At 40.2% G+C, this 27,717-nt stretch overlaps 1 protein-coding gene and 1 long non-coding RNA gene across 2 annotated transcripts in view; one reads left to right on the forward strand and one right to left on the reverse strand.

Annotated features, from left to right (window-relative positions):
• The window catches only part of LOC101023626 (probable phospholipid-transporting ATPase IM), a 271,533-nt gene that overhangs the window by 235,432 nt on the left and 8,384 nt on the right, over window positions 1-27,717 (forward strand). The window contains exons 25-26 of the mRNA XM_009210142.4: window positions 10,135-10,218; window positions 13,015-13,260. Coding sequence (XP_009208406.2) covers window positions 10,135-10,218; window positions 13,015-13,260 — 330 coding nt within the window. The remainder of the gene's footprint in view (window positions 1-10,134; window positions 10,219-13,014; window positions 13,261-27,717) is intronic.
• Window positions 6,178-12,231, reverse strand: LOC116275847. The gene is made up of 3 exons (XR_004185164.1): window positions 12,144-12,231; window positions 8,627-8,735; window positions 6,178-6,520 (listed from the first exon to the last, which is right to left on the reverse strand). It is a non-coding gene; the product is annotated as an uncharacterized LOC116275847 (long non-coding RNA).

The raw sequence follows: 27,717 nt of genomic DNA on the forward strand, positions 1-27,717 counted from the left end.
CATCCTGGTAGGTGGGCTGGGGCAGATGTGTAGGCAAATCCAGCTGTGGTGTGCAAGGCTTCAAGAGAGCGGATGGGTGGGAGCATCACTGCCTGTGGGATGGTGGCACTTAGGACATCTGTGATGGATGGTCATGTGATGTAGGCTGGGTTGTAGTTGGTTTATGGACTTTCCTCTGGTTAACTTCAGTACGCTGCTTATGTTGTGATTGGCTTGGAATGTACAGTGAAAAGAACCCACAGACCAGACTCCCTTTTGTTTCCTATATTGGGTGGAATTTCCTGGGAGAAGAAGTGGGAACAAAGAACAAAAAGTATGTATCTTGTTGAAACCTAGAATCTTTACTCTGGCAGAGAATTTCAGAGATACTGAGTCCAGTCCCTCGTTTTACAGAGGAGGAGCCCGATCCCCCCAGAAGCTGAGGATCAGCGGTAGGCAAGGCTAGGACCGGAACCAAGTCTTTTGGCTCGCACTTCAGTGCTCTGCCTACTCTACCTGATGATAAGTGACCTCTTGGGTTGTCATAAATTTGGAAAAGCTAATGGCTATATCCTTTTTTTTTTTTTTTTAAACTGTCTTCCCTAAACCCCTAATCAGCAAATGTTTCCTTTATTTGGAATCTAAAGGAGAAACGTCCAGAAACACTCAGTTCGATATGACTATGTGGAGGAAATGAGCCCTCTATTGAAAGAGACTTCATGTCTTGTGCGGAGTGTCATAGCTTAGTGCTGTGGGAGGGGCGGGCCTGTCCCTAGGCAAACTGTTTTGTAGAATCATCTGGAAGCTTGAGGACACCTTCTGCTGGCAAATGCTCCAACTCAACTGCCACTGAGAAACAAATTAAATTAAATTTGTTCTAATGAGATTTCCAGCCAGATTTCTGGACCAGAGACATTTGGATAAAGGAGACTAAGTCTCTAAACTGAATCATGGGTGCCTTTTAAGGACATGCCTTATCCCAATCTATTATTGAAACCCATATGAGTTTTGTGGAGTTCACTGTGGGTTTGGAGTCACTATTTATACCTGTAACTTATTTTAAAAGCACCCTATGCCCTCAGGACTTTTCATAAAGAGGAACTGTCCCCCACCAAGAATACAGCTAAATTTAAAAAAAAATTGGTTGAGGTCCTATTTAGAAAATTCATGCTCAAAACTATGCAACTACTGGTACTGTGTACTTGTGAGATGATATTATCTGATAACAATTTATCATTGTCAGTGAGATACAGGGCTGTGTATGGTTTTTTTTTTTTTTCTTCAATTCTACTGTGATATGGAAGCAATTATCTTGTCAAGGCTGGAAAAACTTTAGTTCTGTCAAACAGTATAATAAAACAACAAAAAGTTTGGAAAGTGACATGAAAGAGTGCGACTAATCTTAAGGCTTTGATGACTTCATGGATTTGGTTACCTGTGAGCCCATCTCCACCTGGCATGGCAGTTCTGCTCCCCCTCACCTTCCAGATGTGCTCTGGGGAAAGTCCAGAACTGGACGAGTGTTCAGGCCTGGGTCACTCCTCCTGGATGCCGCGAGCTGGTTTTTACTAATTACACAAATCAATCACAGATGTGCTGAGGCTAAGCGCCTCGTATTTATTCCACAGTGTGTTTTCTTTAAATGACAAATGCTTTTTAAGGCCCCCAAAAGGTCATTAGATAGGTTTCCTCTGCAACACATAGGAAAAGGGGGATACATATCTCCAAAGAGGTAGTAAGTTCATCTTGTTATTTGAACAAGGAGCTCGGCCAGTGGTCGAGCAGAAAGAGCAGAAAGCCTTTTGTAGCTGTTTAAGAACTTTATTAAGGTTTATTTAAATGTGTCATTCTATAAATCACAGGTTTTGTGTTCTCCAAGCTGTTTTTAGATTGTAATTTGTAGCTGGAGTATTTTTAACTTTATAAAATGGTTGATAAGGCTGATAAATTGCTCCCATAAAGAAGGGAGCAAGGAGAAGCTTTCCTTAAATAGAAAAACAGTGAAGTTGGAAAAATGAACTCTCCTCCCTCTTTTTTTTTTCTGATCTGTGAAGAGACACTTATAGGATTTTAAACAGACCTGTGACATCTTGTAGTAGCATGGCTTTTCTCTCTTGTTCAGAATATTGGAGATAGGGAACAAATATTTCGGAGGCAGAGGTGGCGTGGCTTCCCCTGTGAGTACAGGTGCCCTAGGGAAAAGATTTTTTTGTGGGACTCCTTTCATAGAAACAATTTGAGTCGCCCAAAATCAGAGTGTCAGCCTAGAAATCTGAAAAGAATCCTCACCCCTCAACTCCCACCCTCCCCTCTCTTCAGGGCATCTGATCAACCTGTGTTGGGTGGGTTGGGAAGGAAGAAGAGGTGGTAAAATGTCTGAGCATGCTTGGAAGGGGAGAAACAGGGAGGTTGATCGGGGCTCGTGTGCCCCTCTCAGCTAGTCCTAGTCACCGGAAGGGGGACTTAAAATTTTTCCAAGGGGATTTAAGGACCGCAAGAAGAAGGGGGGCATTTACTAGAATAGCTATTTGAGTAGCTGCAGATCTCTTGCAAGGATTCTTGAACAGAAACCTGTTGTAGAAGAAACATTGCTTGACCGGGAGTAGTGGTTTATGCTTGTAATCCCAGCACTTTGGGAGGCCGAGGCAGGTGGATCACCTGAGGTCAGGAGTTCAAGACCAGCCTGGCCACATGGTGAAACCCCGTCTCTACTAAAAATACAAAAATTAGCCAGGCATGGTGGCAGGCGCCTGTCATCCCAGCTACTTGGGAGGCTGAGGCAGGAGAATTGCTTGAACCCGGGGGGCGGAGGTTGCAGTGAGCTGAGATCATGCCACTTCACTCCAGCCTGGGCAAAAGAGCGAAACTCCGTCTCAAAAAAAAAAAAAAAAAAAAAACAAAATATTGCTTGTAGCCTTAATTTCTGTGAAAGACCCTGAAGTCTAAACTGTGCTAAGCCAATGCCCATAACTGGCAAATTTGGTTTCTAAGGTAAAGGACTCAGGTTAACACATTTTGGTAGATCCTGAGATAAAAACCATAATTAGAGTGAACAGTGATTGATATAATTAAGTATTCATGAAGAAAGTAATTGTACCAAGGTACTAATTTTTCTTTAAATCTTGTTCTGATGTTATACTGATCTCATGGCTACCATAGTTTATTATAGAAATAAATATCTATGGTTAATTGTCTCAATAAAGATTTCTATTTTTGTAAAAACATAATTAGCATGAAAATGTACCTTTTTATTTACTCATTAAACACATCGCTTGAAGCTTGGATCCTTGCATGCTCCCCCTGTCCTCCCTCCTTTCTTCCTTCCATCATATAGTGCTCACTTATTGAGCACTGTCTTTCAGGTGCTGTAGGGGCATTTACCTCATTTCATCGAATACTCACAGCCTCCCTGTAATCCTGATTATATAGCTGAGGAAACCAAGACTCAAAGAGATTCAGTATCCTACTCAAGTCCACACAGCTGTCTGCTGACTCCTTTACCCTTAAGACACCAGCTTCCTTTTATTGAGCAGGTGCTGAGTTTGGTTCTTGGCCCCCATAGGTCAGTTAGATTACCCGCTCTCAAGTAGCTCGCAGTCTTGTGAGACGGGGCTGGGAACCAGCATATAAATAATTGTAAGTCAGTAGTTAAGAAGCAGTGAGGTATGGGGGCATCATGGAACTACCGATGAGTGGTCTGCAAGCCACTCACGGAGGTAGGGAGTGGCCAGGGCTCAGAAAGTCTTCCTGGAAGACCTCCTCACCCCCGCATCCCATGCTGACCCTTCCAGGATCAAACATATTGAAGCAGATAAGAAGTAAGAGGATGGGCATCCCAGCAGAGGGGACAACAGGAGGAAAGTTCCAGAAGTGAAGCATAGCTTGGGCAGGAACACAAGCCGTCAGGTATTTGGGGAGTGATTTGATATGGTGTGTTGGAGAGAGGGAGAAATCTCAGATTTCTGATTTGGATGCTGGGGTGGATGTGATGGTATCAGATACTGGTATAGGAAACCCAGGAGGGGCAACTGGTTAAGGTAGTATGAGGATGAGCTCTCGTCTTGATATATTGAGTTTGAATCTATGGTGCATCTGTGGGAAAATGCCTAGTAGAAAGTTAAATATGTAGCATTTACTAAAAAGTTGTAAAATAATTAATTCAACAAGTATTTATAGAGCACCTATAGTCAACAAATATTTGTAGAGTATCTACCAATGGCTAGATCCTGCTCTGGGCATTAAAATTGTAGTTGTGAGTAAATTTCTGTTTTCATGGAGATTATATTCTAGTGGGATGAAGACAGATAATAAAGAAATAAATCAGTAAGATAATATCAGAATTGTTAAGAAAGAACTTGGTAATGTAAAAGGTCTCATTGAGAGGGTGAGGTGACACTGGAACTGTGACCCAAGTGTTCAGAGGAAACTTCCATATGAATACCTTGGGATTAAAGTGTTCCAGGCAGAGGGCACAGCCAATGCAAATGTCCTGAGGCAGGAATGAGCCGATTAAGTTGGAGAAAGCCCATCAGCGAAGCCTCAGCTAGGTGAGGGAGGGTGAGAACGTTGGGAGGTGAAGTTGAAGAGGCTGGCAGGCAGGGGACCAGGAAGGGCTCTTAGGACATGATGAATAGGGAGTCTGGATTCTTTCCAAGTAAAATGGAAAGCCGTTAGAGGGTTTTAAGCCAGGTCAATGCTAATGTTGTTATTTTAAATCAGTGGTCCCCAATCTTTTTGGTACCAGGGGATGGTTTCATGGAAGACAATTTTCCACAGACGGGGGATGGTTTTGGGATGAGACTGTTCCACCTCAGATCATCAGGCATAGAACTGGCATGCACAGTTCACAATAGGGTTCATGCTCCTATGAGAATCTTATGCAGCTGCTCATATGATAGGAGGTGGAGCTCAGGCTGGCTTGCCTGCCGCTCACCTGTTGTGCCGCAGGTGGTGACAGGCTATGGACTGTTAAAGGCTGTTGGGGAGCCCTGTTTTAAATGCCAAAAACAGCATATAAAATTGTGTTTATTGTATGCTCTCAATTATGTTAGACAAGGTGAGGGAAAAAGCCTTCAAGAAAACTTATTTTTTTTTTTTGGAGACAGGGTTTCACTTCTGTCACCCAGGCTAGAGTGCAGTGGTGTGATCTCGGCTCACTGCAGGCTCTGCCTCCCACATTCAAGTGATTCTCCTGCCTCAGCCTCCCTAGTAGCCAGGACCACAGGTGCACACCACTACGACCAGCCAATTTTTTGTATTTTTGGTAGAGAGGTTTTCACCATGTTGCCAAGGCTGGTCTTGAACTCCTGAGCTCAAGTGATCCACTAGCCTCGACCCCCCAAAGTGTTGAGATTACAGGTATGAGCCACCATGCCAGGCCAAGGAAACTTTCCAAATGACACCACTGATTGAGAGAGGTGGTTTCATGCAGTGGTCAATGTTGTGGGCACTAAAGTTCATAGGCTTGGAGTTGGCTCTGACACTTGCTTGGCTGACAGTTCTCAAAACTTTGTGATCTCAGGACCCCACTATCAATATTTATCATCTTAGGAATGAAAATGAAGAAAAAAATCTAAACACTTTTATTAATTTGTTAAAAAAATGGTGAACCCATGACACGTTTACAAAAGTAACATATTTTTAAGAAAAATGCTTATATTTTCTGAAACAAAAACAAGTTAATGGGAAGAATGCCATTGTTTCACACTTTTGTAAAACTAGTTAACATAATAGGAAACACCTGGGTTCTTATATCACCTGCATTCAGCCAGCTGTGATGTCACATATCATATACACTCATGAGAGAATGGGGTGAAAGGGTAAATACATAACTTTTTGTATTATTCTGAAAATAGTTTTGACATTATGGATCCCCTAAAAGGTTCTGAACTACACTTGGAAAACCTTTTCTTCCCCTTTGGGTTTTTAAAAATATAATTAAAAAATTGTGGGTACATAGTAGGTGTATGTATTTATTAGGTACATGAGATATTTTGATACAGGCATGCAATGTGAAATAAGCACATCCTGGAGAAAACCTTTGCATTTAAGGTATGGCATTGAGCCATCTCCTAACCTTGATAGCCCTCAGTTTTCCCATTTATAAACTGAGAACTGTTAACAGTACCTACCTCATGGGGTTGTTAAAATTTAATGAGACGCTATATGTAAAGCACTTAAAATGGCACAAAGTAGATGTTTAGTAAATATCAGCTATTTTTTTTCTTTTTGTTATTGTGACACTGATTTCTGAGAATTTGCAGAAACTCATTGAAACCTTATTCTGATTTTTCCTTCCTGTCCTCTCTTGCTCCAGTTGTGAAATGAGGCTTCAAATCTGGGTGCCAGTTGACAAATGCTGATAGTTGTCGAATAAGTGTAGCTTGTAATGTGAGCCTGTTTGTGATGATGAGGGCACACTGTGCCAGACTCAGCTGTCCACAGTTGAGTATGCCATAATTTCTCAGATTCTTTCTCTCTTCTTAATAGCTGAAACTGTCAGATGCCATCATCAACGGGTTGAGGATTTGTGTCAGCTGCTCTGATTTAAAAAAAAAAAAAAAGAAAGAAAGTGAGTGTAATTCCCAATCTTGGTGTCACATTGGAATTACCTGGGAAAAATTTAAAATGACCAAAACTTAGATCCTTCTCCCAGAGATACTGATTTAACTGGCCTGGGGTGTGGCCTGGGCATCAGGATTTTTGGTATCTTCCTACTTTCTGAAGTCTCACTGGGCTATAACTATAAAATAAGGTCACATGTTTAATTTTTAATTTTTTTATTATTTGCAAAGTTTAACAAATATATTAAAAAGTATGTAAATATCAGCTTAAATTGTTATGAAATGAGCACCCATGTACCATGATCCACTGCGATAAATATAACATTTCCAAACACTCAAGAGCTCCCCGGTTTTTCCTTGAGACCTCTTTTCCAATCCTCTAGAGGTGACCATTACCCTGCCATCTTATAGTCACGTTTCTTCTGTTTTATAATTTTACTATATGATTAGGAGTTCCAGAACAACATAGGAGTAGATTTTCATACTTTCGCACTGTATTTAAATGCAATTATACCTTTGTATCTGGCTTCTTTTGCTCAATATTATGTGTAGTTTTTATTCATTTATGTTTTTGGATATAGTTAGAATTCTTTGCTTTTCATTATTCTACAGTATTCTGTTGTATCGATAGGTGATAATATCTTTATCCCATACTTGATGTTTGGGGACTATTACGACCAGTAGCTGCTATGAGTATTTTTATGTGTATCCTGCTGCACCAAGATAGACATTTGTGAACATATGTATCTAGAAGTAGGGTTGGACACATTCACTCATCAGAAGGGAGATACAGAGGCTGAGCTGCAGTTTTGGTAGACTCTTGAGGATAGATAGGAATTGGATACTGGGACCCTGTCACAACTGCTGCTCTGGGCTGGGACCCTGTAGGGTCACACTGCTCTGAACCATGTACCTTGGGAGTGTTGATTATCTACAGGGGGCAATTCACAGACTGAGCTGTGCCTTCAATAGTTTCCTGGGCTGAAGGGAGAAGGTTCAGTGCCCATAGGGTAGAGATCATGATGAAACCCTTCCTACTCCGGGCTGGGACCCAAAGGCAGCCTCCCAGCAGTGAGGTCACAGACTCTGTCATAGCAGGATAGTTGGCTAACCCAGAAAATATCAGGCCTTCATTCTATCCTCAACAGCTGGTATAAGGAAATAAATATAGAGTCTGGAGAAGAATAGCCTTATCCTAGGCCTTGAGATAGTTATTAAGTTCTAATTCTCTTTTTGATCTTGACCAGTCATTCCCCACTGCCTTGTTAGTTCACTGATACTTTGATGAAGATACTTTTGTTTTTTCTCAACTTTTTTCGTTATCTTCAGCAGGAGGTTTGGTATGAATCAATTATTTTGGTACGTGCCCCCTATCATGTACGATAAATTCAGGCTTCTTTCAGATACCTCTGCTAAATACCCAGGGGGGTTCCAGGGAGTGCCAGCCAGCTTTTCCAGTCTGTTCTCATGGTTGCGTGACTAGTGGACTACTGCCCTGCCCTTCTGCAAGTTCTCTCATGCCACGTTGAGTGCATTATCCTTCAGGTGGCTTCTGCTGTCTTTTACCACTTTGCTCCCGGCATGGACCTAGGCTGTGGTATCTTGGAACTGGCCCATACTGATTCACAAAAGCTGATTGTTAAATCTTCAGGAATTTTGTGAGCCAGTGGTTAAATACAGCCATTATTAAAAGTTATATTATGTAAATGTACAATTTAAGTTATATTAAAAACAAAAGACAGTTAATATACTCAAAATGAATCCCTTCCTAATTATTTTCCCATGTTTTACTATTTATGCTCTTGAGATTATATTGGGTCTGTATTGTATAAATACTGTATAATGGTGAATATGTCTCAACTCCACATTCAGTGGCATCACTGCTTGAAATCAGTCATGGAGGAATATTTACACCATGGAAATTGGCAAACGCTACAAATCAAGGCTTTTTTTTTTTTTTTTTTAGTCTCTTGTTAAACATTTATCAGCATGTCATTGGATATAGTCCCTCTTTCTAAATCCTTACAGCTGGGTTTAGACCAGATGATGAAAATAGGAATCAGAGAGTAACAAAGGGGAGTTACCATGCACAGAACTTAAAATTCGTTATTAGAAACGGTTACTCTGAGTGTTAAGCTTTCCCACTTCCACCTCTCTCTTCAGTTGCTTCTTGGCATAGCATCCAGAGTGATCCTGTTAAAATGTAAATAAGACCAGGTTGCTCTTTTGCTTAAAGTCCTCTGATGTCTTCTACTTTCTCTTAGGTAATAAGCCATGTTTAGTTACATAGGATTGTTCTTCTTACCTCCTGACATCCATTATTCTTCCTACAGGTCACTCTGCTCTACCCAAACAGCCCACCTTGCTGTTCTCTGAGCGCAGTGGATGCTTTCTTGCCTTAGGATTGTTTCATGGGGCCTACTTGCAGTATGGAATGCTGGATGTCCCAGCATTTCCAGCTGTTTCAGAAAGCTGCATGTTAGGCCCATTTCCTTCAGATCTTATCTCAAATTCACTTCTCAGTGAGACTTTCTCCAGTCCCTGTATTACAATTACAGCCCTCCCACATTCCCTATCCCCTTTCCTCTCTAGCACTTACTACCTTCTAATTTACTCACACAGTCCTCCTGCTCTCTGTAAATTTGATCTTGTTTATTGTCTTTCCCTTCCCTTTGCATTAGAATGTACATTTTGTGAGGAATTTTTATTTGATTGATCATGCTGAATTATCATTGACTAGAACCTAATGCTTAGCACATAGCGGTTTATCAGTAAATATTGAATGAATGAATAAGTGAATGAATGATGGAGTGGTAAAAGGGGCATTGGTTAGCAGCTGAAGACCTGGATTTTAATTTTTGCTTTTGTCCGTAATAAGCTCTGTAACTGAAAGGTTCTGTTTCCACATCTGTGTGTACTCACTGGCAAAATGGGGATATATGCCTGCTCCACATGCCTCATTGACTTTTAGTGAGGCCCATGCAGGGAATTCTTGTGTAATTACTCTACAAAGGTGTGAGGGGATATTTTTATTGTTTTGCTTGTTTATGCCCAGTATAGTGAGCATGTAGCTCCATGCCCATCTTACTTTAAACCACTCCCCCGCAAAAACCTCTCCATTTTAAAACAGGATAGAAATAACAGGCTCATTACTGTATTTATCTCTGAAGATTTTAGTGACTCCTTTGTTTACCACTTAGGTCAGATAATTGGACTCATTACAAGCCACTGAAAGCCTGGAGAATGAAATAGCAACCCACCACAGGGTCAGGGGGCTCATACGTGTCCCGCACTATGTTAGGGGTACTGCATGTATTATTGTCCTCACTGCCATGCTGCAGGAAGGGTATACACCACTTTAGAGATAATGAAATTGCTATTTAGAGAGATCTAGTATCCCATTAAGGCAGCAGAGTTGATAAGAGGCAGGTCCAGGAGAGAACTCATATTTGTCTGATTCCAAAAGTCAACTCCCACTTACCTCAGAAAACCTGGTTATTTAACCTGAAGGTGAATATTTTCATGACTTAAACGTGAATATTCTCACTACTATGGATGGTCTTTCTCATTTATATGTTATATTTCTTTTCAGACTGTTTATGACCAGTGGTTCATCACCCTTTTTAACATTGTTTACACATCACTGCCTGTTTTAGCCATGGGGATTTTTGACCAGGTAGGTTTTTTCCATCTTTATAACTTAGTTTCTCTTTTATGCCTTTTGGTTTTTTGTGGGTTCTAAGTAGAAGACACAATTCTAAGTAGAAGCCTTAGGAATGCAGTTGTTTTAGTTGCTTTTGTATGGATCACAAATGCTTTCAGGTCCACTGTGCCTTCCTCACCCTTGAACCCTAGCTTCCCCGAAAGCATTATTTGATAAAAGTTGGTTACTCTCCTCTTAGAGATTCGTAACCCCTATATTGTTCTAAAGGCTGTAGAAGTCCTGTACAAAGTAATCTCTTTAACTTCATTTTAACCCAGCATTTCCCAAACTTCTATGACTGTACTTTACTTTTTTTTGCTTTCATATAGCACCTATCAATTAATATGTCTTAGAACTAGTGTGTGTGGTTCACACACAGGGAAATGCTGCCTTAGCCTCTGAGAGCTTATAAAGAACCATGCAAGGATAGAATATCATGGAGCTAGGTTGGAACACAGGGGGCTAACATCTGCAGTGAGACTTCCTTGTTACACACAGCTCAGAAAGGAGCCACAGACTAGAAGAGCAGTCTGCCAGTGGAAGAGGAGGACGAGAAGCCCCATAGCCATGGAAAGAAAAAGCATGGATTTCTTTTGTCCCAGCATCAAAGTGCTTGAGTGGGGAGAAAGGAGAGAATCAATCACAAAAATGGTAGATCCTTGGCATACTCAGAGCCTTGGAAGGGACTTCCTGGGAAGGGGAAAAACTCTGGCTGCCTGTGGGGAAGTGAAAGACTAGCCAGTGGAATTTCCGTGGCACAATTAGAGTGTCTTATTTTCAAAAAGGATTTTTGTTTTTTTAAAAAAAGTATTTTTAAGGAGACCAGATTTTCTCCAGGCTATTGTTAGACCTGTTTGCTAGGCTTCATTTTCTGGCCCAAAGCTCTCTATTGCAAAATATAAATCTTCACATTATGAGCTCACTCCAGTCTCCCATTCGGCTGGCTTTGTAGTCAGTTGTAGTCTCTCTTCTCATACGTGAAAAGGGCAGTTTGCGAAAGGCATATTTTGTGGAATTATACAAAAAGTAATGAACTTCTGCAGACCTTAGATGTAAAGGATTAAGCACATTCATTTCTCAGTGCCCATGTTTACAAGTGTTTCTTTTCTTGGAGCTTTGTAGCTGCCCAGAATGTGGAATAAAATAATAAAAATAAAGCAGTTTCTGGGAAAAGATGGTGGTTGTGCAATTCAAAAAAAAAAATATAATAAGGCTTCCTATTACCATCAAGTTGAGTGTCTGCTCCTCTCCTTTCCTGCTTTGTCAACCTCGGCCCTTAAACAGATCACAGGATTGTGGAATGCTATGCCGGACAGGCCTCAGCAATCGTCAACAGATCTGCTCATTTTTTAAGGCAGATACCAAGCCTTGGAGGGTCATTTCCCTAAAGCCACACTGCCAATAAGCGACACAGCTAAGCCTAGAACCAGGCCTCCTAACTTTGAGGTTGCTACATTATTGCTATTGTTATTATCATTATTTTATTAATTATTTATAGAAGCATCTGGCATATTCATTACTTGTGATGTGGCAAGAACTCTACTAAATACTTTACATACTGGTTTAATCATGGCGATAGTTCCATGAGGGAGGTGGTGGTGTTTGCATTTCTGGGCATGAGGAAACCAAGGCTCGGGTGGAGTAAGTAACAGGTTTAAGATAACACACCAGCTAAACCCGCTACCAGGGATTGAGCTCATGACTGTCTTGTTTCAAAGCCTGCGCACGTAACCCTCGGTCACTGAACTAGGGGAACAAGCATCCAAAAGCATCTTGAAACAGGACTTTCTAAAGAGAATATGCCAGTGTTTTTCCATGGGACTCTGGAGAGACCTGGGAGACCTGGGCCATCCCACAAGCAGGAAGGGGAATGTTCTTCTCCCACAATAGTTCACCACCTGTGTTGCTTCCACTTTGCCACTTCTCCTCCACCTGTGGTCCTCTGATGTTCCTGGTGGTTTTCTGGCATTTGGCTCTGGTGCTCACTGTGGTTATCAGCATTACTTTGGAGATGGCTGGAAATGCAGTCTTGGGCCCTCAGCCCTATTGAATCACAATCTGTTTCCCAGGCGATTTGTGTATTGGGTTTGAGAAGCATTTAGTTTCTCTTGGGACCTGGTTGGTGTCAAACCTTCTCATTCTGTCTATATTATTTCTTTGTCCTGAACACCTGGTAGCTGCTGTTAAAGTTCTCACTGGGTAGGATCCTCATCCCAGCCTCCTTCTCACCTGGAATCCCAAATGCAGTTTCCCCTTTTCTCTGCTCTCTTCTTCCTGCACACTTCCCTCCAAAGTCATGAGCTCTGATTTGACCGTTCTGACTCCACAGCTCTCTGCTGTCATCTCCTGGTCACTACCACTCACTACCTTGGCAATTAACTTCTGGGGCCCATTGGCTGCTCATGATGTGCTGGAATTCTGGGAGCATGAATGCTTCTGACAGCCTGCAGGAGAGTGTAGGAAAGAAACTTCAATTTGAAGCCAAATAGCTAGGCTCAAATCAAACCCTGGTCCTGCTACTTACGAGCTGTGTGACCTCTCATGAATCTCTCTTGGAGACTAAAGCTCCTTCTCTGTAAAGTAGAGATCATTTTATTATCTTCTGGTTTATTGTGGGAATACAAACAAGATAATGTCCTGTTCTGGCCCAGTGAGTAGTGCATATTAGGACATGTTTAAACAGGCATTTGCTATTTCTGAAGATAGGGAATACAAGGCCTCTCTGACTCTTTTTAATCCTTCTCCACTGAAATTACACTCTGTTTACAGGATGTGAGTGACCAGAACAGCATGGACTGTCCCCAGCTCTACGAACCAGGACAGCTGAATCTACTTTTTAACAAGCGTAAATTTTTCATTTGCGTGTTACATGGAATCTACACCTCATTAGCCCTTTTCTTCATCCCCTATGGGGCCTTTTACAACGTGGCTGGAGAAGATGGGCAACATATTGCTGATTACCAGTCCTTTGCAGTTACTATGGCCACATCTTTGGTCATTGTGGTCAGTGTGCAGGTAACGCTGTTGGTGTAAGCACCTTAACATGATGGGTTTACAACTTTAAAAATTCTATTTCATTGTTGATTGATTTTGTCTACTTGTTGGAGGGAAATAATCCTAATACTGGGGTTTTCTTTTTAAGTACACATTTTGAGATGAAAACAGGAAGCTTGAACATCAATTACCAGATGAGGAGAATTAGCATTAGGTGTCTATAACCTCCATGTTAGTAGAAACCTCACAATGTATCCCTTCTTTGGGTTGTGCGTTGTATGTAAAGAGAAATGATTATACTATTATTTCCTTCTTGTATTTGAAGAAAAAAAATTCCAGTAACAGAAAGAGAAACTTTCCCATGATTTCTTTAAGGCGTAATAACTGCCAGGTTTTAAAGTGAGATCTAAGGTTTGGCAATACATTTCTATGGAGTTATTCAAGAGGTTCAATGCTATGTCTGTGGCGTATCCGAATCTCACACTCAGAGGAGCTCTTCTGGTGGGGATGATTTTTTGAGGCTCCATTGACTTTCTTCCATCTTGAGTTGTGTCTCTATTTCCTTTTTAATGTGAATGGTGGTCAATGCCATTAGATAATGAGTTAGAGTTCACAAAAGCTTCTATTTTTATTTCTTGAGAGGAGGTCTTGCTATGTCGCCCAAGCTTGTCTGGAACTCTTGGGCGTAAGCAATTCCTCAGCTTGGCCTCTCAAGTAGCTGAGATTATAGGTGTGCATCACCACACATAGTTAGAAAAACTTTTCCTCTATTACAATCTGTGGCTCTGAGTAGGTACAGCAAGCTATGCGACCTCTGTTTTATTTTGTTGTCTTTTGATTACTGAGCAAACTGTTAATAATTAGGTGATCTTCTCTTTGTCATGAGGGTACATTTCTGATTCTCTGGATTATCCTTCCATAGAGAGGACCATGGTGGGGTGTACAGGGACATCTTTTTAGTGGTAATAGCTGATTCACCTCTGGATCAGGCCTGTTCCTTGGTACTCCAAGAGATTATTTGAAAGGTAGTAACTGAAATAAAAGGCCACTATCTGAAGAAAAAGCAAATAGAAATCATTCTTCATACTGTCCTTTACATGATCTGTTTATAAGTAAGGATAATAAATTACCTGGAAGAGTCATTGTAGGTATGACATGTAACAAGCATTAAATGTTTGTGTGTATGTGTGTGTGCATGTATGCGTGCGTGTGTGTGTTTGTGTGTGAGAAACTGGTGTTCACAATTAACCCTACAATTTTTGGTTAACTTAATCTTTCTAATTTTAGAAAAAGCCTGCTGTTATGCCCATGCATCTTTTTCTCTTTTTTCTTTTTGCTTGCCCATAATTTGTTTTACGTGCCATTACAGTAGTGCCAGTGCCATGTTTTTATATTAACTTTATGTTTAGAAACTGTTTTTCTCATAAATCATACAGTTCTTATTCCAGTTGAATGTTGAAATTACATTTCTACTTTCTCACAAGTTGAGAACCCACAGAAACTCTCATATTTTAAAAACGTTGTTTCGTCACAAAAAAATTACAGAATTTCAAAAGCTTATTTTAAAAGCTTCAAGTGACTTCTTGTTGCTTGAAGTTTTTAAGATAAACTTTTGAAATTTCTCACCCTTGATTATCCAAGTTTTATAAGAATGATATAGAATGATATGCATGCTTTTTCAGAGGGGATTCACACTTAGGCTCAAAGTAACCATTGGCCCCTCATTCAGGATGTTTTGTGAGAGGATTTCCAAATCCATTTGCTTCATACCTTAATGGCCATTTGTCTCTTCAAAATCTATTCTCTGCCTTCCATCTCCTCAAAGACAATGGTGGTCCTAGCCATCCCTCCAATCCCATTACTCACAACGCCCCAGCCACACTGGGTTTTATTCTGCTCCTGGAATTCACAAGTCTCTTGCTTGCCTTATGGCTTTGCACTTTCCTGCCTGGAACATTCTTCCCTTAGTTTCCCTCACATGTCATTTCTTCAGAGGGGCCTCTGTTAATCCATTTAAACTAAGGCCCCTTTATTTTCTCTAGTGGAATAGAAATCAATTATTGTATCTCATAGTTGTCACTTCCCCTTGTAAGTACAAATTTAGTTGTGTGTTCCCTCGTTTAATGTCTTTCTACCTCGTAGAGCGTAACCTTCATGAAAGCAGTGGAAATGTTTATTAATCACTGTATACCCAGAGCTGAGCACATCACCTGTTAGTGTGGCAGACACACAATGGATATTTCTTGAGTATTGAATAAATGAGGGAGATGTTGAGAGGAAATTCTCTCCTGTCATAACAAGAGAGTTCATCTGGGTGTGTCAAGTTCCTAGGAAAGAATCATTATAACTGATGTGTTTACAGACTGTGTTGACAGTTTTCAAATGTGTCCAAAGTTTCCAACCAGTCTGAGAGAGAGAGTCCTCCTGTGCTGAGTTCAGCAGAATGACCCAGCTGTGAAATGTGGTGTGGGAAAAAATGAGAGATTTTAGATGCCTTCAAAAGCAAGGCAGTGCCGGGAGAGTCAAGTACCGCATGGCCTCAGAAGGTGGCATGTGCTGTGGTCGCCACACCTCCTGCAGCCAAGCAGGAACTTAGGCCATGCATGCACCTGTGGTGCCTCTGCCCTAAAAACACAAAATCTTTTTAATCTCATTATAAAAGGAATACATTGCAGGAAATTCAGGAAAAGTATAAACATGCAGAGAAAAATTAAAATTCACACATAAACACAAATCAGGGTTAGCATAAAAAAATGGAAATCAGATTATATGTATATAAATTTTATGTCTTATTTTTTCACTTTGTGTCACAAGCATTTATCTTATTTATAAAATATTCTTTGAAATATCCCTTTTAATGGCTATAGTATTACACCATATGAATGTGCCATCATTTATTCAACCATGTTGCTGTTAGATTGCTTCTACATTTCACTGTGGCAAGTTATACAATGGCAAAGTTTCATATAGTACATAATTCTCAGCATGATCCTCTAGTTATTTTCTAAGGTTATCTCCTTAAAGGTGGGAATTCTGGGCTAGAAGACATAAGGAAGTTTAAGGCACTTGACACATGACTTTCCAAATAGATTGTATCATTTTCAGCTGAAGGGTGCAAATTACCCTTCTCAGCAGCCCTTCACTGATTTAGAGTATTACTTTGAATTATTTTATAATTAAAACATGGCTAACCTTTTGTTGCCTGGGAAATAACAACAAATGCATCTTGTTCAAACAGGAGTAATTTCTTAAAAACAATTTTTAATTTTGGAATCATTTTAAATGTAAATAATTTAATATTTAATAATTTAAATAATTTTAAATTTATAGAAAAGTTGCAGATACTGCAAAGACAGTTCCTGCATACCCTCATGTAGCTTTTCTCTGATGTTAATGTTAACATCTTACCTCACCATGGTGCATTTGTTAAAACTATGAAATTAGCATTGGTATAATATTATTAACTGGGCTACAGATTTGATTCAGATTTCTCTAGTTTTTCCATTAATTACTCTTTTCTCTTCCAGGATCCAATCCAGAATCCCACATTGAATTTAGTGGTCATTTGGTTGTGTTGCCCACCTATCCCTCAACTCTATGTTAACCTAGATGACCAAAGCAGGCCTGTCCTTGATGGCAGCTGTCAGAGACCTCTATCATCATCACCACCATGAGTGATACCATGCATTATACTTACTACTCACAATGCCATTACACAGTAAATATTATGAATCCCTTTTTTTTTTTTTTTTAAATTTATTTATTATTATTATACTTTAAGTTGTAGGGTACATGTGCATAACGTGCAGGTTTGTTACATATGTATACTTGTGCCATGTTGGTCTGCTGCACCCATCAACTCGTCATTTACATCAGGTATAACTCCCAGTGCAATCCCTTCCCCCTCCCCCCTCCCCATGATAGGCCCCGGTGTGTGATGTTCCCCTTCCTGAGTCCAAGTGATCTCATTGTTCAGTTCCCACCTATGAGTGAGAACATGCGGTGTTTGGTTTTCTGTTCTTGTGATAGTTTGCTAAGAATGATGGTTTCCAGCTGCATCCATGTCCCTACAAAGGACGCAAACTCATCCTTTTTTATTGCTGCATAGTATTCCATGGTGTATATGTGCCACATTTTCTTAATCCAATCTGTCACTGATGGACATTTGGGTTGATTCCAAGTCTTTGCTATTGTGAATAGTGCTGCAATAAACATACGTGTGCATGTGTCTTTATAGCAGCATAATTTATAATCCTTTGGGTATATCCCCAGTAATGGGATGGCTGGGTCATATGGTACATCTAGTTCTAGATCCTTGAGGAATCGCCATACTGTTTTCCATAATGGTTGAACTAGTTTACAATCCCACCAACAGTGTAAAAGTGTTCCTATTTCTCCACATCCTCTCCAGCACCTGTTGTTTCCTGACTTTTTAATGATCGCCATTCTAACTGGTGTGAGATGGTATCTCATTGTGGTTTTGATTTGCATTTCTCTGATGGCCAGTGATGATGAGCATTTTTTCATATGTCTGTTGGCTGTATGAATGTCTTCTTTTGAGAAATGTCTGTTCATATCCTTTGCCCACTTTTTGATGGGGTTGTTTGTTTTTTTCTTGTAAATTTGTTGGAGTTCTTTGTAGGTTCTGGATATTAGCCCTTTGTCAGATGAGTAGATTGCAAAAATTTTCTCCCATTCTGTAGGTTGCCTGTTCACTCTGATGGTAGTTTCTTTTGCTGTGCAGAAGCTCTTTAGTTTAATTAGATCCCATTTGTCAATTTTAGCTTTTGCTGCCGTTGCTTTTGGTGTTTTAGACATGAAGTCTTTGCCCATGCCTATGTCCTGAATGGTACTACCTAGGTTTTCCTCTAGGATTTTTATGGTATTAGGTCTAACATTTAAGTCTCTAATCCATCTTGAATTAATTTTCGTATAAGGAGTAAGGAAAGGATCCAGTTTCAGCTTTCTACTGATGGCTAGCCAATTTTCCCAGCACCATTTATTAAATAGGGAATCCTTTCCCCATTTCTTGTTTTTCTCAGGTTTGTCAAAGATCAGATGGCTGTACATGTGTGGTATTATTTCTGAGGACTCTGTTCTGTTCCATTGGTCTATATCTCTGTTTTGGTACCAGTACCATGCTGTTTTGGTTACTGTAGCCTTGTAGTATAGTTTGAAGTCAGGTAGCGTGATGCCTCCAGCTTTGTTCTTTTGACTTAGGATTGTCTTGGAGATGCGGGCTCTTTTTTGGTTCCATATGAACTTTAAAGCAGTTTTTTCCAATTCTGTGAAGAAACTCATTGGTAGCTTGATGGGGATGGCAGTGAATCTATAAATTACCTTGGGCAGTATGGCCATTTTCACAATATTGATTCTTCCTATCCATGAGCATGGTATGTTCTTCCATTTGTTTGTGTCCTCTTTTATTTCAGTGAGCAGTGGTTTGTAGTTCTCCTTGAAGAGGTCCTTTACATCCCTTGTAAGTTGGATTCCTAGGTATTTTATTCTCTTTGAAGCAATTGTGAATGGAAGTTCATTCATGATTTGGCTCTGTGTTTGTCTGTTATTGGTGTATAAGAATGCTTGTGATTTTTGCACATTAATTTTGTATCCTGAGACTTTACTGAAGTTGCTTATCAGCTTAAGGAGATTTTGGGCTGAGACAATGGGGTTTTCTAAATATACAATCATGTCATCTGCAAACAGGGACAATTTGACTTCTTCTTTTCCTAACTGAATACCCCTGATTTCTTTCTCTTGCCTAATTGCCCTAGCCAGAACTTCCAACACTATGTTGAATAGGAGTGGTGAGAGAGGGCATCCCTGTCTTGTGCCAGTGTTCAAAGGGAATTTTTCCAGTTTTTGCCCATTCAGTATGATATTGGCTGTGGGTTTGTCATAAATAGCTCTTATTATTTTGAGGTACGTTCCATCAATACCGAATTTATTGAGCGTTTTTAGCATGAAGGGCTGTTGAATTTTGTCAAAAGCCTTTTCTGCATCTATTGAGATAATCATGTGGTTCTTGTCTTTGGTTCTGTTTATATGCTGGATTATGTTTATTGATTTGCATATGTTGAACCAGCCTTGCATCCCAGGGATGAAGCCCACTTGATCATGGTGGATAAGCTTTTTGATGTGTTGTTGAATCCGGTTTGCCAGTATTTTATTGAGGATTTTTGCATCGATGTTCATCAGGGATATTGGTCTAAAACTCTCTTTTTTTGTTGTGTCTCTGCCAGGCTTTGGTATCAGGATGATGTTGGCCTCATAAAATGAATTAGGGAGGATTCCCTCTTTTTCTATTGATTGGAATAGTTTCAGAAGGAATGGTACCAACTCCTCCTTATACCTCTGGTAGAATTCAGCTGTGAATCCATCTGGTCCTGGACTTTTTTTGGTTGGTAGGCTATTAATTATTGCCTCAATTTCAGAGCCTACTATTGGTCTATTCAGGGATTCAACTTCTTCCTGGTTTAGTCTTGGAAGAGTGTAAGTGTCCAGGAAATTATCCATTTCTTCTAGGTTTTCCAGTTTATTTGCGTAGAGGTGTTTATAGTATTCTCTGATGGTAGTTTGTATTTCTGTGGGGTCGGTGGTGATATCCCCTTTATCATTTTTAATTGCATCGATTTGATTCTTCTCTCTTTTCTTCTTTATTAGTCTTGCTAGTGGTCTGTCAATTTTGTTGATCTTTTCAAAAACCCAATTCCTGGATTCATTGATTTTTTGGAGGGTTTTTTGCGTCTCTATCTCCTTCAGTTCTGCTCTGATCTTAGTTATTTCTTGCCTTCTGCTAGCTTTGGAATGTGTTTGCTCTTGCTTCTCTAGTTCTTTTAATTGCGATGTTAGAGTGTCAATTTTTGATCTTTCCTGCTTTCTCTTGTGGGCATTTAGTGCTATAAATTTCCCTCTACACACTGCTTTAAATGTGTCCCAGAGATTCTGGTATGTTGTATCTTTGTTCTCATTGGTTTCAAAGAACATCTTTATTTCTGCCTTCATTTCGTTATGTACCCAGTAGTCATTCAGGAGCAGGTTGTTCAGTTTCCATGTAGTTGAGCGGTTTTGATTGAGTTTCTTAGTCCTGAGTTCTAGTTTGATTGCACTGTGGTCTGAGAGACAGTTTGTTATAATTTCTGTTCTTGTACATTTGCTGAGGAGTGCTTTACTTCCAATTATATGGTCAATTTTGGAGTAAGTACGATGTGGTGCTGAGAAGAATGTATATTCTGTTGATTTGGGGTGGAGAGTTCTATAGATGTCTATTAGGTCTGCTTGCTGCAGAGATGAGTTCAATTCCTGGACATCCTTGTTCACTTTCTGTCTCGTTGATCTGTCTAATGTTGACAGTGGAGTGTTGAAGTCTCCCATTATTATTGTATGGGAGTCTAAGTCTCTTTGTAAGTCTCTAAGGACTTGCTTTATGAATCTGGGTGCTCCTGTATTGGGTGCATATATATTTAGGAGAGTTATCTCTTCCTGTTGAATTGATCCCTTGACCATTATGTAATGGCCTTCTTTGTCTCTTTTGATCTTTGATGGTTTAAAGTCTGTTTTATCAGAGACTAGGATTGCAACCCCTGCTTTTTTTTGTTCTCCATTTGCTTGGTAAATCTTCCTCCATCCCTTTATTTTGAGCCTATGTATGTCTCTGCGTGTGAGATGGGTCTCCTGAATACAGCAGACTGATGGGTCGTGACTCTTTATCCAGTTTGCCAGTCTGTGTCTTTTCATTGGAGCATTTAGTCCATTTACATTTAAGGTTAAGATTGTTATGTGTGAACTTGATCCTGCCATTATGATATTAACTGGTTATTTTGCTCGTTAGTTGATGCAGTTTCTTCCTAGCCTCGATGGTCTTTACATTTTGGCATGTTTTTGCAATGGCTGGTACCGGTTGTTCCTTTCCATGTTGAGTGCTTCCTTCAGGGTCTCTTGTAAGGCAGGCCTAGTGGTGACAAAATCTCTAAGCATTTGCTTATCTGTAAAGGATTTTATTTCTCCTTCACTTATGAAACTTAGTTTGGCTGGATATGAAATTCTGGGTTTAAAATTCTTTTCTTTAAGAATGTTGAATATTGGCCCCCACTCTCTTCTGGCTTGGAGAGTTTCTGCCGAGAGATCTGCTGTGAGTCTGATGGGCTTCCCTTTGTGGGTAACCCGACCTTTCTCTCTGGCTGCCCTTAAGATTTTTTCCTTCATTTCCACTTTGGTGAATCTGGCAATTATGTGTCTTGGAGTTGCTCTTCTCGAGGAGTATCTTTGTGGCGTTCTCTGTATTTCCTGGATTTGAATGTTGGCCTGCCCTACTAGGTTGGGGAAGTTCTCCTGGATGATATCCTGAAGAGTGTTTTCCAACTTGGTTCCATTTTCCCCCTCACTTTCAGGCACCCCAATCAGACATAGATTTGGTCTTTTTACATAATCCCATACTTCTTGCAGGTTTTGTTCATTTCTTTTTCTTCTTTTTTCTTTTGGTTTCTCTTCTCGCTTCATTTCATTCATTTGATCCTCAATCGCTGATACTCTTTCTTCCAGTTGATCGAGTCGGTTACTGAAGCTTGTGCATTTGTCACGTATTTCTCATGTCATGGTTTTCATCTCTTTCGTTTCGTTTAGGAACTTCTCTGCATTAATTACTCTAGCCGTCAATTCTTCCACTTTTTTTTCAAGATTTTTAGTTTCTTTGCGCTGGGTACGTAATTCCTCCTTTAGCTCTAAGAAATTTGATGGACTGAAGCCTTCTTCTCTCATCTCGTCAAAGTCATTTTCCGTCCAGCTTTGATCCGTTGCTGGCGATGAGCTGCGCTCCTTTGCCGGGGGAGATGTGCTCTTATTTTTTGAATTTCCAGCTTTTCTGCCCTGCTTTTTCCCCATCTTTGTGGTTTTATCTGCCTCTGGTCTTTGATGATGGTGATGTACTGATGGGGTTTTGGTGTAGGTGTCCTTCCTGTTTGATAGTTTTCCTTCTAACAGTCAGGACCCTCAGCTGTAGGTCTGTTGGAGATTGCTTGAGGTCCACTCCAGACCCTGTTTGCCTGGGTATCAGCAGCAGCGGCTGCAGAAGATAGAATATTTCTGAACAGCGAGTGTACCTGTCTGATTCTTGCTTTGGAAGCTTCCTCTCAGGGGTATACTCCACCCTGTGAGGTGTGGGGTGTCAGACTGCCCCTAGTGGGGGATGTCTCCCAGTTAGGCTACTCAGGGGTCAGGGACCCACTTGAGCAGGCAGTCTGTCCCTTCTCAGATCTCAACCTCTGTGTTGGGAGATCCACTGCTCTCTTCAAAGCTGTCAGACAGAGTCGTTTGCGTCTGCAGAGGTTTCTGCTGCTTTTTTGTTGTTGTTGTTGTTGTTGTTGTTGTGTAGCTGTGCCCTGTCCCCAGAGGTGGAGTCTACAGAGACAGGCAGGTTTCCTTGAGCTGCTGTGAGCTCCACCCAGTTGGAGCTTCCCAGCAGCTTTGTTTACCTACTTAAGCCTCAGCAATGGCTGGCGCCCCTCCCCCAGCCTTGCTGCTGCCTTGCTGGTAGATCACAGACTGCTGTGCTAGCAATGAGGGAGACTCCGTGGGCGTGGGACCCTCCCGGCCAGGTGTGGGATATGATCTCCTGGTGTGCCTGTTTGCTTAAAGCGCAATATTGGGGTGGGAGTTACCCGATTTTCCAGGTGTTGTGTGTCTCAGTTCCCCTGGCTAGGAAAAGGGATTCCCTTCCCCCTTGCGCTTCCCAGGTGAGGTGATGCCTCGCCCTGCTTCAGCTCTCGCTGGTCGGGCTGCAGCAGCTGACCAGCACCGATCGTCCGGCACTCCCCAGTGAGATGAACCCAGTACCTCAGTTGAAAATGCAGAAATCACCGGTCTTCTGTGTTGCTGGCGCTGGGAGTTGGAGACTGGAGCTGTTCCTATTCGGCCATCTTGCTCCGCCCCCCGAATCCCTTTTATAGAGAAAGTTCAGAGAGGTTAAATGACTTGCCTGAGGTCACACAGTAAGTCCCAGAGCCAGTACTAGAACTCAGTTCTGTCTAATTCCAGTGTTATCTGGAACAAGGTCTACAGTGAGACTGGTTAAAACACAAAATTTTCAAGAAATATGAGAACAAACCTTACACTGAGCATAAAGGAAATACTGGATACTGTGCCAGATACTGGGATAATCCCATTATCTCATTTAATTATCTTTATGGTCTTATGAAATGTAAGTACTGTTACCACCATTGAGAAAATCGACTTAGCAACCAAGTCATACAAAAAGTGGTAGGCCAGGATTTGAACAGAGGTCTTCTGACTCCAGATGCCCAGCTCCAAAGCTATGTGAACCTCCCTTCTTTGTAAAGAGAAGTAGAAGCTGTGGCCTCCCCAGTCACATAGTCAGTACAGGGAATTCACAGTCCCCACCTCTCTCATTCATGTGGGAACACCTAGGATACCAGTATCACCCTTGGCTAACATGGGAGACAAACTGTTAATAGGTGACAAGCACATAGATGTTTCTTTCAATGGCAAAGTTTCAACGTGAGGAATATATAGACTCCCAGTTTCTGTCATTTTAGTCTAATTATTTGGAAAAGATTATCAGTTGTTTTTATTTCTAGGAAACCCTGAAAATGTCTGTTTTACCATACAGTTCTTAGACCCAAGTATGTAAATGTTTGTAACCATGGAAGCTAGGCAATTTTGGCTTCAATCAAAAACTGTAGTCTTTAATATATAGAATAATAACTTACAGGAATTCTGTGAATAAGCTCACTTTGACAGCAGCATTAATATCCTTTCCTCACTGTTTAAGCTTGACTTTTCATTGTGGTAACAACCCCATGAAATTTCCATGGTCTGTAATTACAGTCATAAATCTTATGTCCTGCTGATGCTACAGGCCAACTTTAAGTAGTCTCTATTGTTTTTTAAAAAAGTATTTTTCACTTATTTGAATTATAAAATGCTCTTTTAAACATTCCAAAGAGTACAAAAGTGTTTAAAATAAGATGAACCATCTTCCTTTCCTTCCCTTCTTTAACTACTATGATGACCATAGCTTAAATCCTTCCATACTTTTTCTGTACTTTGAGACGATGCATACACACATATTTAACAAAAGGGGATAAAAATTATGTATATTGTTCTGTAATATGCTTTTCTCGCTTAACTAGATATTCTGGTCAGCTTTCCAAATCAACACATTCAGATGTATCTTAATTGTTTTAATAGCTGCACATAAATTCATAATATGAATGTATAATTATTTACCATCTATTGATAAACATACAAGATGTTTCTATATGTTTTTGTTATTGAAGCAATGCTACAATGCATTTATTAGTGCATATATTTTATATACTGTCAGATAAATTCCTAGAAATGAGACTTCTGGGGTTAGAACTCCTAATTTTTACCAATCTGCTGGATAAAGAATGGTATTTTGCTGTTTTCACTGCTAGGTCAGAGTGTGTGTACATTTAACATTTTCATAAATATTGCCATAATACTTTCCCAAAAAGATAGTAGTTCCAAATGACAGACACTTTAAAAATTTAAGCGAAAAAAGAGGTTTATTAAAACATATGGGGTATCTTCCGTGGAAATGCCGCTGTTATCACACCTTACAGTTTGGTTGTCATCACACTGAGGGTGGGCTGCCAACAGGTTGGCCACAGACTTCCAGAAGAGCCATCACCTTTGCCATCAGGTCTGTCAAATGCTGAGAAAAGCGTATTAAAGTTTGCCATTGTGATTATGATTCCTATTAAGTTTTCCTTGTGTTTCAAAGAGATTTTTACCTCATATAATTTAAGCTATATTCTTTGCCACATAATGGTTTCTGATCATTATTGTATCTGTATTAAATGGTATCTGATTATTTTTCTTTGTAGCTTTTATCTTTTTTCATAATAAAAGATTCTTAAGTTTTGTATTTTTATATTAGTTTTCTTCTCTTGCTTTTTTTAGTTTACATTTGCCCGATACATAATCTGGGCCAATTTCTTCATTTCCATTTATTTCTTATCTCATTCTATCAGTCTTCCTTGATAAGAATGTTTAAGCTACTCATTTTTATTGTAATAACCTGTATTTCATCAGGCTATATTATTTTATGATTACTTTTAATTCTGCTTTTCAATTTTTTTTTTACTCTTTCATACTTGTATGCATTAATTATGGTTTTAAAATATCCCATTTCTGGCCAGGCTCAGTGGCTCACGCCTGTAATCCTAGCACTTTGTGAGGCTGAGGTGGGCGGATTACCTGAGGTCAACAGTTCAAGACCAGACTGGCCAACATGGCAAACCCTGTCTCTACTAAAAATACAAAAAAATTAGCCAGGCATGGTGGCGCCTGCCTGTAGTCCCAGCTACTCAGGAGGCTGAGGCAGGAAAATCACTTGAACCCAGGAGGCAGAGGCTGCTGTGAGCCGAGATCATGCCATTGGCGACAAGAGCGAGACTCCATCTCAACAACAACAAAAAATCCCATTTCTAATGAATAATTTACAAGTTTTACTATTATATTCTTATTTTACTAGTGATTTCTCTTTATTTTCATAGTTACTTAAATATATATATCTTTCCATATTGGCAGAATGGAATTCCACAGATAATATGAAATTCTATCCTTCATCAAATGTCTCACTATCCTGTTCTAAACCTTTCCTTATGCTTCTTCAATTAAACAGTTTTGGCAATGTTTTTATCTTACTTACCCTTCTTTTTCACTGTGACAGTTTGATGTTAGGTTGATTCTTTTTCCTTCTCTGCATAAAAAATTATGCCACCAGAATCTTCTTTCATTACTTTGGATAGGACCTAAAGGACCCTGTCAATCTGAAAGTCTATGCTATTTGTTATCACAGAGCCGTTTTCTGCTGTCATTTCTTTGGTTGTTACTTTTCCATTGATTCCTTTTTCTTTTTCTAAAATGCCATTATTTGTATATTGGGGTCATAGATCTGAGATCTATGAATCTGCTCTTCATGTCTCATATCTTTTTGCAAATGGTTTCCATGTCTCCAAGTTTTTGTTCTCTATTGTAAGATATTATTTGTATTGTTTTGTCCAGAATGTTAATTTAGTTCTATTCATTGACTATTCTTTAGTTTTGCTGTTGAATTTTTAAATTCAGAAATAGTGTGTTTTTCTTTCAGATTTTTTTCTGAGACCTAATTCCATCTTCTTAAGGGGTCTTATTATATTTTGTTGTTACCGTGCTTGTCTGTCTCTTCTATTAGTTCTGCTTCAATAGGAGCCACCTATTCTTGCTTTTTCAGCTGAATCCTTTTAAATGGGTTGTAATTTTTCTTCGCCTACTCTTACCCACACAGATCAGGCTATCGTTGTCTCTTGAGAATGTTAAACTAACAGGTGGTGGAAGGTAAAGTTGGAGATTTTGGTGAAATGTCTTGGCAGCCAAATGAACTGGAAAGCAGGCATGTCTTTGCTGAGGCATGGGAGGCAGGGCTGTTTTCAGACCTCCTGAGGAGAGGAAAGGCTGTACTTTTATAAACCCTGTAGTTTACATTAAAGGCTGCCAGCATCATTTTAATGGGGACACATTTTAAGGGACAGTAAATTACAAGTGGGAAGAGAAAGTATCTCTCAGCATGCTGAGAGGGATTTATTTACTAAGCAGGTAGGGCCGCCTCAGACAGATGAGAAATCTTTGGTCTTGCAACAAACTACAAGAAATGCAAACCTTCACTTGGACCTGGATCACTTGGGCCCTATGAGATGCAAATAATGATACCAGAACATACTTTTTTAATTCTCTGAAGAACTCAGGTGTTCCTATTTACCAGTGGCGTCCTTGATTCTCCAATAGCAGACCACTCTTTCAGCTGAGCTGCCGCAGTAAGTTACTAGAAGGAAGAAGAGCTCATGACCATGTTCCCAGGCCATCGTGAATCCCAGTTTCTGAATTTTATGCCAAAATAAGGCTGAAGAATTTTCTTTGTTATAAGTTGAGTAATTGAAGAGAAAGGATCATCAAAATGAATTGGGATATTGGTGTAAAAAAGATCATGCATATGTAAAAATGGTATTGTGAACATTTACTTACTGAGTATAACATGTTGCACTTGCCCATTACAGAAACAATTTTTTTCCAATAGAAAAGTTTTGAGAGGCATTTGGAAAGTAACTTAAAAATTATAAGCCGGCCGGGCGCGGTGGCTCAAGCCTGTAATCCCAGCACTTTGGGAGGCCGAGGCGGGCGGATCACAAGGTCAGGAGATCGAGACCATCCTGGCTAACACGGCGAAACCCCGTCTCTACTAAAAACACAAAAAACTAGCCGGGCGAGGTGGCGGGCTCCTGTAGTCCCAGCTACTCGGGAGACTGAGGCAGGAGAATGGCGTAAACCCAGGAGGCGGAGCTTGCGTGAGCCGAGATTGCGCCATTGCACTCCAGCCTGGGGGACAGAGCAAGACTCCGTCTCAAAAAAAAAAAAAAATATATATATATATATATATATATATATATATATATATAA

This window comes from Papio anubis, chromosome 7, assembly GCF_008728515.1.
Source record: "Papio anubis isolate 15944 chromosome 7, Panubis1.0, whole genome shotgun sequence".
NCBI lineage: Eukaryota > Metazoa > Chordata > Mammalia > Primates > Cercopithecidae > Papio > Papio anubis.